Here is a 13468-nt window from a genome sequence, read left to right as displayed (position 1 = left end):
GTTCTCAAACCTCTTCCATCTGACGGTTAATTAATCATAACTTTCTGACTTGGTAGAGGTAATGAGCACGCGCACATGCATCTCTGGCATATGAAGATCTATGTAATTTCTCCTTTGTCTCTATTCTTGTCCTCTCTACTTTGAACAGGTATATTAAATACACATTACACTAAAAACATACTTTGAAATAAACTACTCAGTGAAATAACATTATTATTATTTACTAAGTTTTTGTTAGACAACTAATTTAGGTAAAATTTGTTTATTTCTTTGGTAAATTTTTCTATGATGTTTCAGATGGCTCTTAAGTACCATTGAACATTTCTGTCAAAATCGTGTCCAGACATAAACAAATAGCATTTATTTTCCTGAAGCTTTATAGTTCTTGATATCAAATTCTTATATTAAAATTATATATGATATTCAAGCTTAGTAAAAGTTTATAATGCTGTAATGTTAGGATCAAGATCGAATGGCATCATAAACCACAAAATTTCTTTTTGTATCTTCCTTTATAGAATACAGACGTAACATTTTATTTTTTAATTCTAGTTTTTGTAGGAGTTAAAACAAATCTCCAGAACATGTGTCCTTGTGTTTCTCCCTTTATTAGTCATACTTGTGCATATTGTACATGAAAATAATATCCATTCTCAGTCTGTTTTTCTCATATCTTTTTACTAAATTTCCACTTACACCATAACTTCAATTATGCTGATAGGATCCCTAATATGTAGTTTTCCAGTTTCATATAGAAGAATAAAATATATAGTTATTTATTTATTGGTTTTTAAAGATGATTTCCCCTCAAATATACATATTTCTTAGTATTTTATGATATGATCTTTGTATTATATTAAGCATTAATGAATATAAGCATAACCATACATTAAGTCATATGAAAAAGGAGAAATCATTTAAGATAGAATAATTTTATGTTTTATGGTGGATTACATGTGAGAAAGAACTCTGACATAGTTCTCACAGTTCATCTTCAAAATCCTGTTAAGTGGTTAGGCTCATACTTTTATCTCTATTTTATAGATGAGCATTGGCCTCAGAAATGTTGAGTTTTTTGCCCAAAGTATCATCAGTTACCACTGGACCTGGACCTGGACCTGAATTTTCTTTCTCATAGTCCAGTTGTCTTTCCATTAAACCATTGCTATTGATTGATTTGAGATATTTTTCTTTCAATAATGCTTAAAATTGTGTTCCAGTCTTCAGTTAATTCTTAGATAATCAGCTGTATTTTTTCTGCTTTAGTCATTGGAAATCTTTCTGAAATGTTTTCAAAACTTACTTTCTGAAAACTGAGTTTCTGATGTTGTTAATATCAGCTAAGCAAATTACAAGCAATTCACTTCAAGTAATGAGAGAGAGTTCAAGCATGCATTTTGTCATACAATAAAAGCAGAAAAGGAGTATACGGAAATTCTCCAGAATCTTTTCTTCCATGAAATTCATCAAATTTGGTTTTTCTTATATATGTCAGTTAACATGAAATGTTAGTGACATTTTAACCAAATGAAGTAGAACAGATTAACATACTTAATTCCTAATTGCATTTCATTTGTGTGGGTATTTTTATTTTGTTTTCTAGTGGCTTTTCATGGCCTACCACTGAAAATCAAGAAAGAACCCCACAGTCCGTGTTCAGAGCTTGGCTCTGCCTGCAGTCAAGAACAGCCCTTTAAATTCAGCTATGGAGAAAAGTGCCTGTACAATGTCAGGTAAAGCAATCAGGTGTATATATAGAGCATAGTCGTTCTTACTGAAGCAAAGAGTCCAGAATAATATAAGATCTCAAGTCATATTTTATAAGAGTTACGTCTTCAGCATACAACAAGCTAATTAGGCAATGCGCTTAGCAGAACTCTGAAGAACCGTTTACCATCTGATCACACACTTTTAGAATCATTTTAAAGCAATAATTTTCATCCAAATTGTTAGTTGCTTTTCTGCTGTAGTGATGCATCCTGAGTTTGAAAAGAGGGTCTTACTTGGCATGAACAGCTATTGAAAGTTCTCATTAGAATGAATGCATTATGCACTTTAGATAGAGTTTGTCGAAAAAAATGAAACATTTGGCAGGTCTAAGCAGTACATTAGTCATCTGACAGTCTTCGCAAATGATCTATAAGATGTGTTCATGGACAACTGCAATAAAGTTAGAATTTTATAAAGCTTAGCAGAGGCTATTATCTATTAAAAAGCTGGTTGCTCTTTCTGATCATAATAAAGGGTGGAGCAGTAAAAGTACATTGTTCATTTGTTAGAAAATTTGATAACATATATGTTCATTAAAAATCCTTCTCAGTAAATTGCATAATTGCATAAGGAAAAAGTTGATTTTTGTATATTGAATATTATTACTCTCAATTATTGTAGAAACTTAGTTCTTAAAAGTTAGTTTGAACACTTAAAAAATGATTACAAATATTTGCAGTTTTATAAGTTGCATTTTGAGTTTACAATATATTATGATCCAAAGGCGTCTTCTATTTCCTTGTTTGTTTACTCTATGCACTCTTGGTATCCAAGGGGATATAAGATTCAAGAAACTTAGATTTATGCAGTCTCACAGCATCTGACCAATGCTTGGATAGTCTATCACTATTCGTTCTTGCAAACTTGTCTTTTATATCTGCTTCTTGAGGAGGTCACCAGAGCCTGAAATTATGAGCCACTTCAATTGAAACTACAAAGCTTTTATAAAAAATATCTCTTGCAGAAGTTAACTATTGAAACATACTGAGTTCAGATAAAGCAATACTGATGAAATTGAGTCTTATTTTACAGTGTTTTTAAGTTTTGCATTTTCTCCTTAAGAGTACTGCATATTCACAAAATAATTATTTAACGTATCGAAGAATTTTTGATTAGTGAACCAAATAGATATAGAATTGTTTCATTTCAGCATTGATCAGAAGTGTGACTATGAATTAACTATTGTTTTATATAACGTATCTGACATTCATAAATTAATAGTACAAGAATTGGCTAAATATTTTGAGGTTCTTCTTGGGGACCAATAATTCCCACATTAATATATGGATTAAATTCTGGTACTTCTATTTCTATACAAACAATATAATTCAATACAGCATTTCATAGGAGGAGAAAAGTAATATCCTAGGACAGAAGGTATACCATTTTTTCTTGTTACATGGGAATGAGACAAGTGAACCATTTTGTAAAAGAAGTGGGTCTCGTTCAGAAATACTGGTAATGGAAATAGGTAGAACCAAACATAATATGAATACTATTGCATAAGAATAGACAGATGCCTCATGCATGCCTTCACTTCTGTGGGGTGTTTTTGCACTTGGATGTAATGCTATTGTATAGATGGAGCGACAGACTAAATTATTGCTTAAGTCAATCAAAAAAACCATTTTGGTTTTAAAGAAAAAATATGTATTGATGAATGCTTTTTATTTTAAAAAACTATAGTATTTTAACCTAGAAATACCTTTTGTATTTAGAAATTTAAGTAAAATTAGTTTCAATAAAATATTTTTTTAAATTACAAAAGTTAGTTAAATCGTATTCCTAAGAGCTACACAAAAGAAAGCAACTTAAATTCATAAAGTATATAAAAATAAGCTTACACATTTTATTCTTTTGTAATTTATGTTTAGAAACTAGACAAGGACAATAGGATGTTACTTTTATTTATTTATTTTTTTGAGGAAGATTAGCCCTGAGCTAACATCTATGCTCACCTTCCTCTATTTTGTATGTGGGACGCCTGCCACATCATGACTTGATAAGTGATGCGTAGGTCTGTGCCCAGGATCTGAACTTGTGAACCCCAGGCCACTGAAACAAAGCATGAGAACTTGAGTACTACACCACCGGGCTGGCCCCTAGGATGTTATTCTTAACACTATTTTGTACCTATTTTTGTACCAAGAAAGTTTAAATATATGAGACATTAAATTTGTCTCATTAATCTTTATTACCCCATGTGCGGAAGTTAATGTCAAGCATCATTTATTTTATACAAAGAAATGAAAATAAGGCAGAAGCATTGCCTTAAAAAATTCTACCACAAATAAAGGCATGCCAGATATGGTCTCCATCTTATTAAAATGATGTTAGTTCTTGCTCTAAAATATTATGCAATATGGAAGAATTATAATGTCAGGAATATTTAATAATTTAGAAAAAAATCGATCAAACTTGCCCAAGGAGACATCTCAAGAATAGATGGAAATAATGCCACTGCTCTCATAGATGGTGATTTTCCTTATACTAAGTTATTTGTATATGTAGTAAAAAAAATATATTTTATATTTATGCCATTTCCAAATGATATATTAATTATCCTATTTTTTGTTTAAGGTTATGGTGATTTTGAAGATTACATATTCTAGAATTACAAAAACCAAAAAACATAAAATTCTGACTTAAGCCTAAAATATTTTTTCTTCCCTTGGGTGGGAAAAAAAAATGTTTTTTTGATTTTTTTCTTTTTTGAGGAAGATCAGCCCTGAGCTAACATCTGCTGCCAAGCCTCCTCTTTTTGCTGAGGAAGACTGGCCCTGAGCTAACATCCATGCCCATCTTCCTCTACTTTACATGTGGGATGCCTACCACAGCATGGCGTGCCAAGCAGTGCCATGTGGCACCTGGGATCTGAACTGGCAAATTCCGGGCCACCGAAGCAGAATGTGCAAACTCAACCGCTGCGCCACCCGGGTGGCCCAAAAAATGTTTTTTTAATTGCTCCAAAGAAACAAATATTTTCTTTTCTTTTGTTCCTTGGGTAGTGCCTATGATCAGAAACCACAAGTGGGAATGAGGCCCTCCAACCCCCCGACACCATCCAGCACTCCAGTGTCCCCACTACATCATGCATCTCCAAACTCAACTCACACTCCAAAACCTGACCGCGCCTTCCCAGCTCACCTCCCTCCATCGCAGTCCGTACAAGACAGCAGCTACCCCATGGACCACAGGTAAACTGCAAATACTGGTTGTTTTAAAACTGTTCTTAGCAATCTTGAAAGAAATTCCTATCACCAGTTCCTAAGACCTGTGGTAGATTTAAAGTGAGCATATTAATTTTGCACATCTATGTAAAGTATTTTTGGGAAGAGCTTGCTCTATCTTTAGTTATAAATAATTTGTGGAGAAGGTAATTTATAAACATTTCTTTTATAAACATTTAAATTGGTTGCTAAAATGGAAAATTAATCTATATACTGACATTTGAACATTTCCCTTTCGCTTTGCTTGAATTAAATTGCTTCACTTAAACTTTAAATCAGATCATCCCATTTTTATGAGCATATGTGTGTACTTGTTCTATAAAGTTAGGAGACTAATTTTAGTAGGTGGCTTATGGAATTAGCTTCTTTACCTTAGATTGAATGGTTTAGCTGTACATAGTTTTGCAGCGTAGAACTTATTTGATTAAAACTATTTTCCATGCTTTCCAAGTGATGAATATTTAATGTCAGCAGATGCATGACCCTGGATACTGAGAATATAAAGTTAAAGAGTTAGAGACTGAATTAGTGTTCCTTAGAAAGACACAAGGTAAGAACCAGAGTGCGGAGCTGGGGAGAATGCTGTAGTGGGTAATTCTTGACTCCTAGAGATGAATAAATTCATATTTAAATAAAACATTGGAGGACTTAGAGTTCTTAATGATACAACTTAAAACACACGTTGATTGTCTGCAGCATCCTTCCCTCCCCTTCTACCTTGTACTTATATAAAGTCTGCAAATGTGGAACAACAGGTTCTGTGGGAGAAAAACCAAAAGACTTCATCTGTAGCATTTGATGAGTCTGTGATGTAAATATCCCCCCCATGGCCCACTCCAGGCTGTCAAGGTGACAACCCTGAATGTAGAGTTGGAAAGAGATGTGCAGTAGTGCACCATTATTTAGTGTTTCTGCCATACCGATACAGAAATAGACATAACCTCAAGAGCATAGTTAGAGTAAAATGTAGTAAAATAATTAGGAAGCGATGAGTTTCGAGTATTTATTGCCTTTGTTTTTAATATAATTTTTAAAAAATTATTAATTTACATAATCCAATTGTTAATAATGGATGTGTTTAACACTTAGCTCACAAAATTCCTGAAAATTTAACAATAAGCCAGTACAAACTGGCTCTGACACACCATTATAAAAATAACTCAACCAAAGGAATCCTCTAGATCAGCAGAGGAAACCAGAAGATGTGCTACTAGCAACTTTCTGAAAATAAGGGAATACTCAGATCTGCTTTTTATAGTTTATTTAATGGGACTCAACCTCACTTTCAGTAACTCTCTTTCGGTATGAAGGGATAAGATGAAGACGTCATTCTTTCCGATGTAAAACTAAATCATATCTTTTCTACCTTTGTTTCCATCAAGTCCTCTTGTACTTTAGTTATGAAATGTTTCCTATTATCTTTCCCTCCTCACCCCACAGACTTGAAACCTTGTCAGAGGGTGATGGTATGCGCATCTGTGTAAACAGTTTTGTAAATACAGATGAAAGAAATCTTATTGCAGGGTGGGCCATTCAACAGATGCACATTGTGCAGGACTAAAAGGGAAAAAGAGTACAAACAAGAAAGCAAGTTTTATTTTGTCCACTTCTGTGACTTCCCAGATTTCTTGATACCTGAATCTCTCACCCTTGAATTGAGTGCCAGAATTCTAGATTGCCTAGTATGCCGTTCGTGCAAAACAGCTATGGAAGGTGACTGCTGATCAAGCAGTATGCCTGTTCTGAGGTGACCTAACTTGAAATGCTTTAGCCAAATCCATTTTAGTTTCTCTACTTGAAGTCAAACATTGGAGACTGAGAACAGCCGGCCCGGAACCATAAGAGGGAAGCTCGGGGTCTTTTCCCACTGCCCCCCACTGAGTTGTGAGGATAGTACCAGCTGGCCAATCCCAGGAAAATCTCTGAAGCCGTATGTTTCTGAGGAGGATTTCTTGGAGGGCTCTAGCCAACAACTGACAGTCCCTCAGTTATAAATGGCAAATTTGCTCTGGGAACAGATCCTTTCCTCAAATAGCCCCCTCCAGCCCTGGCACCCCACCTCACTCTGGGAATGCTTTATGGCCAACTGGGCTGCACCCTGCTTCCTCTCCTGAGGCTCATTCTGCTCCTCGGGCCAGCCCTTTGGCACGGTTTCCTGAACCCACTGTTCAGGAGCCCTGTCTCTTTTTCTCAGTGTTTCCTGCCACTTGTGTATACTGTTTTTCTTTATCCAAGAGTTCATCAGCATGCTCTCCTTACCCATTAACCCGCTTCCAGAAGCTTCTTGAGTCACTTTCTTTTTACGGTTGGTCAGTGGCTGATAAGATTGGCACCAAACACTTGTAGCCTCCTATGAAGCATGTGTGTTTGATATATACGTGGTCCTCAGCAAGTACTGAGTAGAATCAGGTCAACTCGTAAAAACAAATGGCTCGCTTCCTTACGAAGCTTTTAGTACAAGTATTATTAACTTCCTTTTAAGGCTTCACAAGTGAGCTGGTTTCTTATTATAACTTCAAGTTACAATTTTCTGATTCACTCCTTGACAGTTCTTAATGATAATTTCTGTTTCTTTTTTTGGCTAATGAAATAAGCAAGAGAAGGGAAATGAATGCAGTGCCAGTCAGCCTAACTGTTTTGCGATATCTGAGTTTCTAAGTTTGTTTTCTACAGGTGTAGGTGAAATTTCAGTGCTTTCCATGGTAGCTGGTGAGGCTAGAGTTAAATCACAGTATGGAGTGTTCTTAGAAATGCTTAAGCAATTGCTTTGCCTTTCTTTACCTTTTACCTTATTTTTATTTAACATTACCAAAATTAAATGTTAACTTTCCAAATTAAAGTCTCAGGAATGCTTTTAGTGTTGGTGGGGGGAGTTAACAGGCTTATATTTGCTCATAGAAATGTTGGATAGGTTATTTTGAAGCACTCTTGGGGCATTTTTAGACCACTTTTAAATCTTTAATTAATCTACATCTTTGTGGTGGGTCAATGATATTATGGATGAGAAACACAGAACCAAACGATTATGTGAGTAGCCAATCATTACACAGTATAACCAAGAAGGAAGGAACACAGAGACTCACTCTCAGCCTTCTGCCAAGGCCTCAGAACTTCCTCATTACCTACAGCGTGCCTTGTCCCAAATCAATGCAACACATACACATTATTTTCATCTTTGCAGGCCTGCGGCGTATTATATGCTTGTTTTTATCATCCTGATATTTTGTTTGGAGTTATTGGAAGCCAATCTGTTCTGTGTTGCTATTTGACAGTAAAATGGTGGTCTTAAGGGGCTGGCCCCGTGGCCGAGTGGTTGGGTTCGCGTGCTCCGCTGCAGGCGGCCCAGTGTTTCGTTGGTTCGAATCCTGGGCGCGGACATGTCACTGCTCATCGGGCCACGCTGGGGCAGCGTCCCACATGCCACAACTAGAAGGACCCACAACGAAGAATATACAACTATGTACTGGGGAGCTTTGGGGAGAAAAAGGAAAAATAAAATCTTTAAAAAAAAAAAAAAAGGTGATCTTTTAAAAGCCAGCTTGGATTTCAGTCTCTGTAATGTTTCCCAGTTTCATTTCTCACTAGAATACCATGTGATTTAGGACACTGTTGAAGATTTGAATCCTCCCCATTTGAGAAGAGAGTCGTTTCTCTCTTGCTTCCTCAGTAACTGCTGGTAAGGGAAGGAAAGCCTTCCCTTTTATTTGGTTGATTTGTTTGTTTGTTGATTAGTTTGGTAACAGAATAAAAGGGGATGTCGTTTAAGATTAGATTCTTTCTGTTTTTCCTGTTTTTTTCTTGTATATGATTATTTGAGACCCTCTTAATATAGAAATATGGAAAACGATCCAACTGATTTAGAATTGGGCATTTTAACTGTCAGGATACATATTTTCTCAAAATAGTGCACTGCTCTCCTATCACTACTCGAAGCACATCTTTAACTTATTGCAATGTGCTGAAATGGTGCTGCAAGAGACTAGTGAGGGAACACAAGTCAAATTATGATTAAAAAGCACAGTGCTACTTACCCAGGAAGGAGAAATTTGGTTTTTGGTAAAGATTCACGCTTCAGGTCGGTTAGTATCATGTTCATTACCTAAGTAGTTAAAAATCATGCCAGTATTTTAAAGAGTATTCCTTATTACCATTTTATTTGAAACATGCTCTCTTATTTCCTAGATTTCGCCGCCAGCTTTCTGAACCCTGTAATTCCTTTCCTCCTTTGCCGACAATGCCAAGGGAAGGACGTCCTATGTACCAACGGCAGATGTCTGAGCCAAACATCCCCTTCCCACCTCAAGGCTTTAAGCAGGAGTACCACGACCCAGTGTATGAACACAACACCATGGTTGGTGGTGCAGCCAGCCAAAGCTTCCCCCCTCCTCTGATGATTAAACAGGAACCCAGAGATTTTGCATATGATTCAGGTAGGCCCATGCTTTATGTTACAATCAAGACATCTTTTTACTTGCTTGACACTTTGATTAGTGTTGGCGCCAGACTGGGTGGCTCCTGACCATTTTTTGTGGAATCTTTCCGATTTTATCCCTTCTTTGAATTTTTCCCCTGTCTATGGAGGGTTGGAGTATCAAACCATTTTGGCATGAGCTGATAGTTGAAATAGTGTCTATAAATGAAACCAGTCCAAAAAAGTGCAATTTGTAAGATTAAGCACACTCTCAGCCTCAGAGAGTAACATTGTCATTCTTTTCTTGATTCTGAGCTTTCTTTCCATTTTGCTACAGCAGCGCTATTTAATAATTTAATAACAATTTTACAGAAAGCAATATTTTTCTGTACTAGATCACATTGCTTGGAACTGTTTGTTTTTTCTTTCATTGGTGGCAAGATTTCAATTGTCCAAAAATATGGATTCTTACATATTAGGAGAGGAATAGCAAAAATAAAGATTTATGGTTTATTCATAGAGATTAACTTTAGTCTCACTGAGTCAGAAAGGCCCCACAAAGTAGTATATCAAGACGGAGAAGAGAGGTTTCCTGAAAGTAAGGAGCGCTTAAATCTATCGCAAATGTTACCACCAACTTTGCCAGCATTTGACCTTGAGACCTTAGAAGAATTACTTTAACTCATCTGTGCCCAGTTTCTCCTATTATAATATCAAAATCAGGACATCTGCTTTTCAAACATCTCAGGAATTTTGAAAAATGTATGAAATAAAAGCTAATGCTTATAAGAAGGGCATTGTGTACTTGCGAAATATTAATATTATTATTGTAATTGGTCAGTAGATTGTTGTGGACTTGGAAGTATTTGAAAACAATGTAATTTCCTTTTGGGATGCAAAGTTATGGATGTTCTTTATGAAGGAACCATTGCTTCTCTTGAAATAACTCTGCTGAGTTTTTCTATCAGTTCTACTTGAAGAAAGAAAATTGTCTCTAGGTCTTGAATTTTCAACTTGCATAAAATTACCTGCTTTGATATGAACTGCCCTTAAAGCTCACCGAGAGGGAGCCCTACTGCAGAGAGTCTCCCTCTGGCCTCCTTTCCTCGTTTGGCAAGGTTAGAGGACTGAGAGGAATTGCCCACTCAGAGGCCACGCCTCCACTTCTAGAAAGAGTACCAGCTACCCAGGACCCATGAATTCCCTGCTCAGTTGGCCCTGAGTCCACTTCCAGAACCTGAGCATGTTTATCCCAAGTGCAGTTTTCTGAAGGCGGAGCACACTGCTCCTGTGGATGCCCCTAGGTCCTAGGAGGTGGCCAAGGGACAGCTGTTTGTGGGAGGATGAGGATGGAGCTTGGATGCGCCCATATGCCTGTGTGTGAGGTGCCCATGGTGTGGCACAATGTGGGGTCAAGGGATAGGAAGAGAGGCAGGAAGTGGGGTGGGCTGGGGTCTGAAGACTGGAAACTGGCTCCCTGCTATCCTATTCCAGTGCAAATCTTAGAGATTTCCCCAAATTCTAGATTTGATCTGACATTCCAGGTTGCTATGATGGTATATATTCAAAGATTGGGAGGAGAGAATATATTTATTTATCAGTTTGTTTGACTGGGTTTTAATTTTAATAATTTAAACATATGAGGTGAAGGCCTTTATTTGGATGATTGCCCCAGGCCCTGTAGTTTAGAGACTATCTTGAAATGTGCCATAGTGGTTTCAGTTTAGAACCTTTTATGTTTGCCCATAATTTACATCAATAATTAAGAATCTTGCAATACAATGGACTTTATTATAAACCAGATTCATTTTTCTCTGTAAATTTCAAATCCTGCTAACTGATGTTATCCTTATTCTCTAAACCACATTTTAATTTGATGCATCAATTTAAATTGATGTTTTTCTAATTCACCATGATTTCAAGAAACTTCACATGGAAGTCATATAAAATAGCCCAAATAATTGGTTCAACCGGATTGTAGAGCATAGCATTTAAAGTTCCTTTGTGTGTTCTAGAAATGTTTTTATATGTATAATCCCAGTAAGATTAACATTGAAACCATTTTCTTGATTCTTTGGTATATACACAAATACATATGCACATACATACATATTTTCTCCTCATATTTATATTATGTATAAAATTATATGTGACATAGTGTTGAGGATATGTAACTCTTCTTGAGAAGATGTGAACCAAATAAGAAGGAGATTTAAATAATCCAATGAGGGCAAAAAATAGGAGCTGGTGCTGTAATTTAATTGCATTATTTGTGAGCCATACAGAATATAAACTTCAGAGTCAGTTACTGTCCAACCCTCAAAAGCACAGATTCAGTCACTTATAACCTAAAAAGCATAGCTCATGTCTTAGCTCAGGCTGCTATAATAAAATACCATTGGCTAGGAAGCTTAAACCACAGACATTTATTTCTCACCATTCCAAAGGCTGGGAAGTTCAAGATCAAGGTGGCAGCAGATTCACTTTCTGGTGGGGGCCCTCTTCCTGGCTTGCAGATGGCCACTTTGTCAATGTCCTCACGCGGTAGAAAGAAAGAGAGGAAAGGAGGAATCCCACCATGGGGGCCCCACCCTTATGACCTAATCTAATCCTAATTACCTCTCAAAGGGCTCATCTCCAAATACCACATTGGTCATTAGGGCTTCAAAAATGAATTTTGGGGGGCACAATCATTCAGTCCATTACAGTCCAGTATATTTTAAAGGTATGTAGGGCATCTCTTTTATAAGTGTACCATATACCTTGCAAATGATTTGTGGAACACTTGTTTAATATTTGAGAAGCTATTAATTTATGTTACTTTCTCCCTTCTAAATTATATTTCAAATGGCCGAAGTGGTATGATACCTTTGAATTCCAGTTTCAGTATTGCCAATAGGATTCAGTTCTGTTTTGCTTGAATAAATGGTAAAGTTGTGTCTTCTGAATGTGGTCTAAAAGAACTGAAGCAACAGTGTAACCAGGGCCTATGAAAAATTAATCTGTGCATATCAAAATGTATTTTACTGGCCACCAAATTGCTGCAATTAAGTTGACATGTCTGTATATGTCATACACTGCAGTCAACAAGTCTGATCTCCAGGTGTTTTGTTTTGTTGTCGTTAGTTCTTTCATCCTTGCTGAGAGCACATTAAATAACCTTTTTAGGAAATCTAATGTACTTATCACTGAATCATTGATTTCTTGGTTCACTTGTTGATATTGAACAATAACACACTAGAAAATATTTTATGTAATTTAAAAACAATGCGCAAAAAGGGTCATAGTCAGTTTTCTTAGCATCTATGATCCAAAGGTTGTTCTTTCAGAAGGCCTCTAGAACTTTTTATTGCTTAATTCAATATAACGTAAATGTTGTGAAAATAAAAGAAGCTTTGTAAGTGAAAAGGCAGCATGATTATGCTCTAATAAAGCCTGACGTTAATTATGACATGGGAAATGGAAGGTCTATTAGTTGTAATTATAATTACAGGAATGCAATTTCAACTGCTGGGTATTTAAGCTAAAAAAATGCAAAATAGTATGTTAGTAGAGTAGAAATTTTTATTCAGGAGAAGAGAAAAAAACTTGAATCAGAAGACACCAAAGTGATAAAAAAATGACATTTAGGGCTAATTTGGTGAACCAGTACAGTGTGATAGTGATTATATTATGATATTAAATTCTAAACAGTCCAATTACATTGATTATTGTTGTTTTCCTTTTCTTCTCTAGCCTAATAGTGCTGCACAAAGCAGTTTGTATGTTTTTTGTTGGTTGGTTGGTTTTTCCTGAATCCAACACGATTTTCTCTTTCTTGCCCCTATGGCGAAGTGACTATATAAAAAGGATTGAGTGCTTCATTTGGAGTGCCTTATGCACTGCCCCCTTTTCATAGAATCATGGTTATTTTGTCGTTTTCATGCTTGCATATGGGGTTTTCCAGGCTCAGAATGCCCAATAAGGCAAATATTTTAGATATTCACAACAGCATATTTTATTAGAGTTGTATGTGTTCTTTGATTGGTTGGTGTTTTGTTTCATTTTTAATTTATTT

At 36.0% G+C, this 13468-nt stretch overlaps 1 protein-coding gene across 8 annotated transcripts in view; it reads left to right on the top strand.

Annotated features, from left to right (window-relative positions):
• ETV1 (ETS variant transcription factor 1) overlaps positions 1 to 13468 on the top strand; it is a 92324-nt gene that overhangs the window by 46085 nt on the left and 32771 nt on the right. For all 8 annotated transcript variants that reach the window (XM_014863066.3, XM_014863064.3, XM_014863065.3 and 5 more), the window contains 3 exons: positions 1604 to 1733; positions 4779 to 4967; positions 9183 to 9430. In XM_014863066.3, the coding sequence (XP_014718552.1) occupies positions 1604 to 1733; positions 4779 to 4967; positions 9183 to 9430 (567 nt within the window). The remainder of the gene's footprint in view (positions 1 to 1603; positions 1734 to 4778; positions 4968 to 9182; positions 9431 to 13468) is intronic.

Source organism: Equus asinus, chromosome 1, assembly GCF_041296235.1.
Source record: "Equus asinus isolate D_3611 breed Donkey chromosome 1, EquAss-T2T_v2, whole genome shotgun sequence".
In the NCBI taxonomy this organism is placed as follows: domain Eukaryota; kingdom Metazoa; phylum Chordata; class Mammalia; order Perissodactyla; family Equidae; genus Equus; species Equus asinus.
The sequence above is the reverse complement of the archived record's forward strand: the minus strand, read 5'-3'. Positions and strand labels throughout refer to the sequence as shown.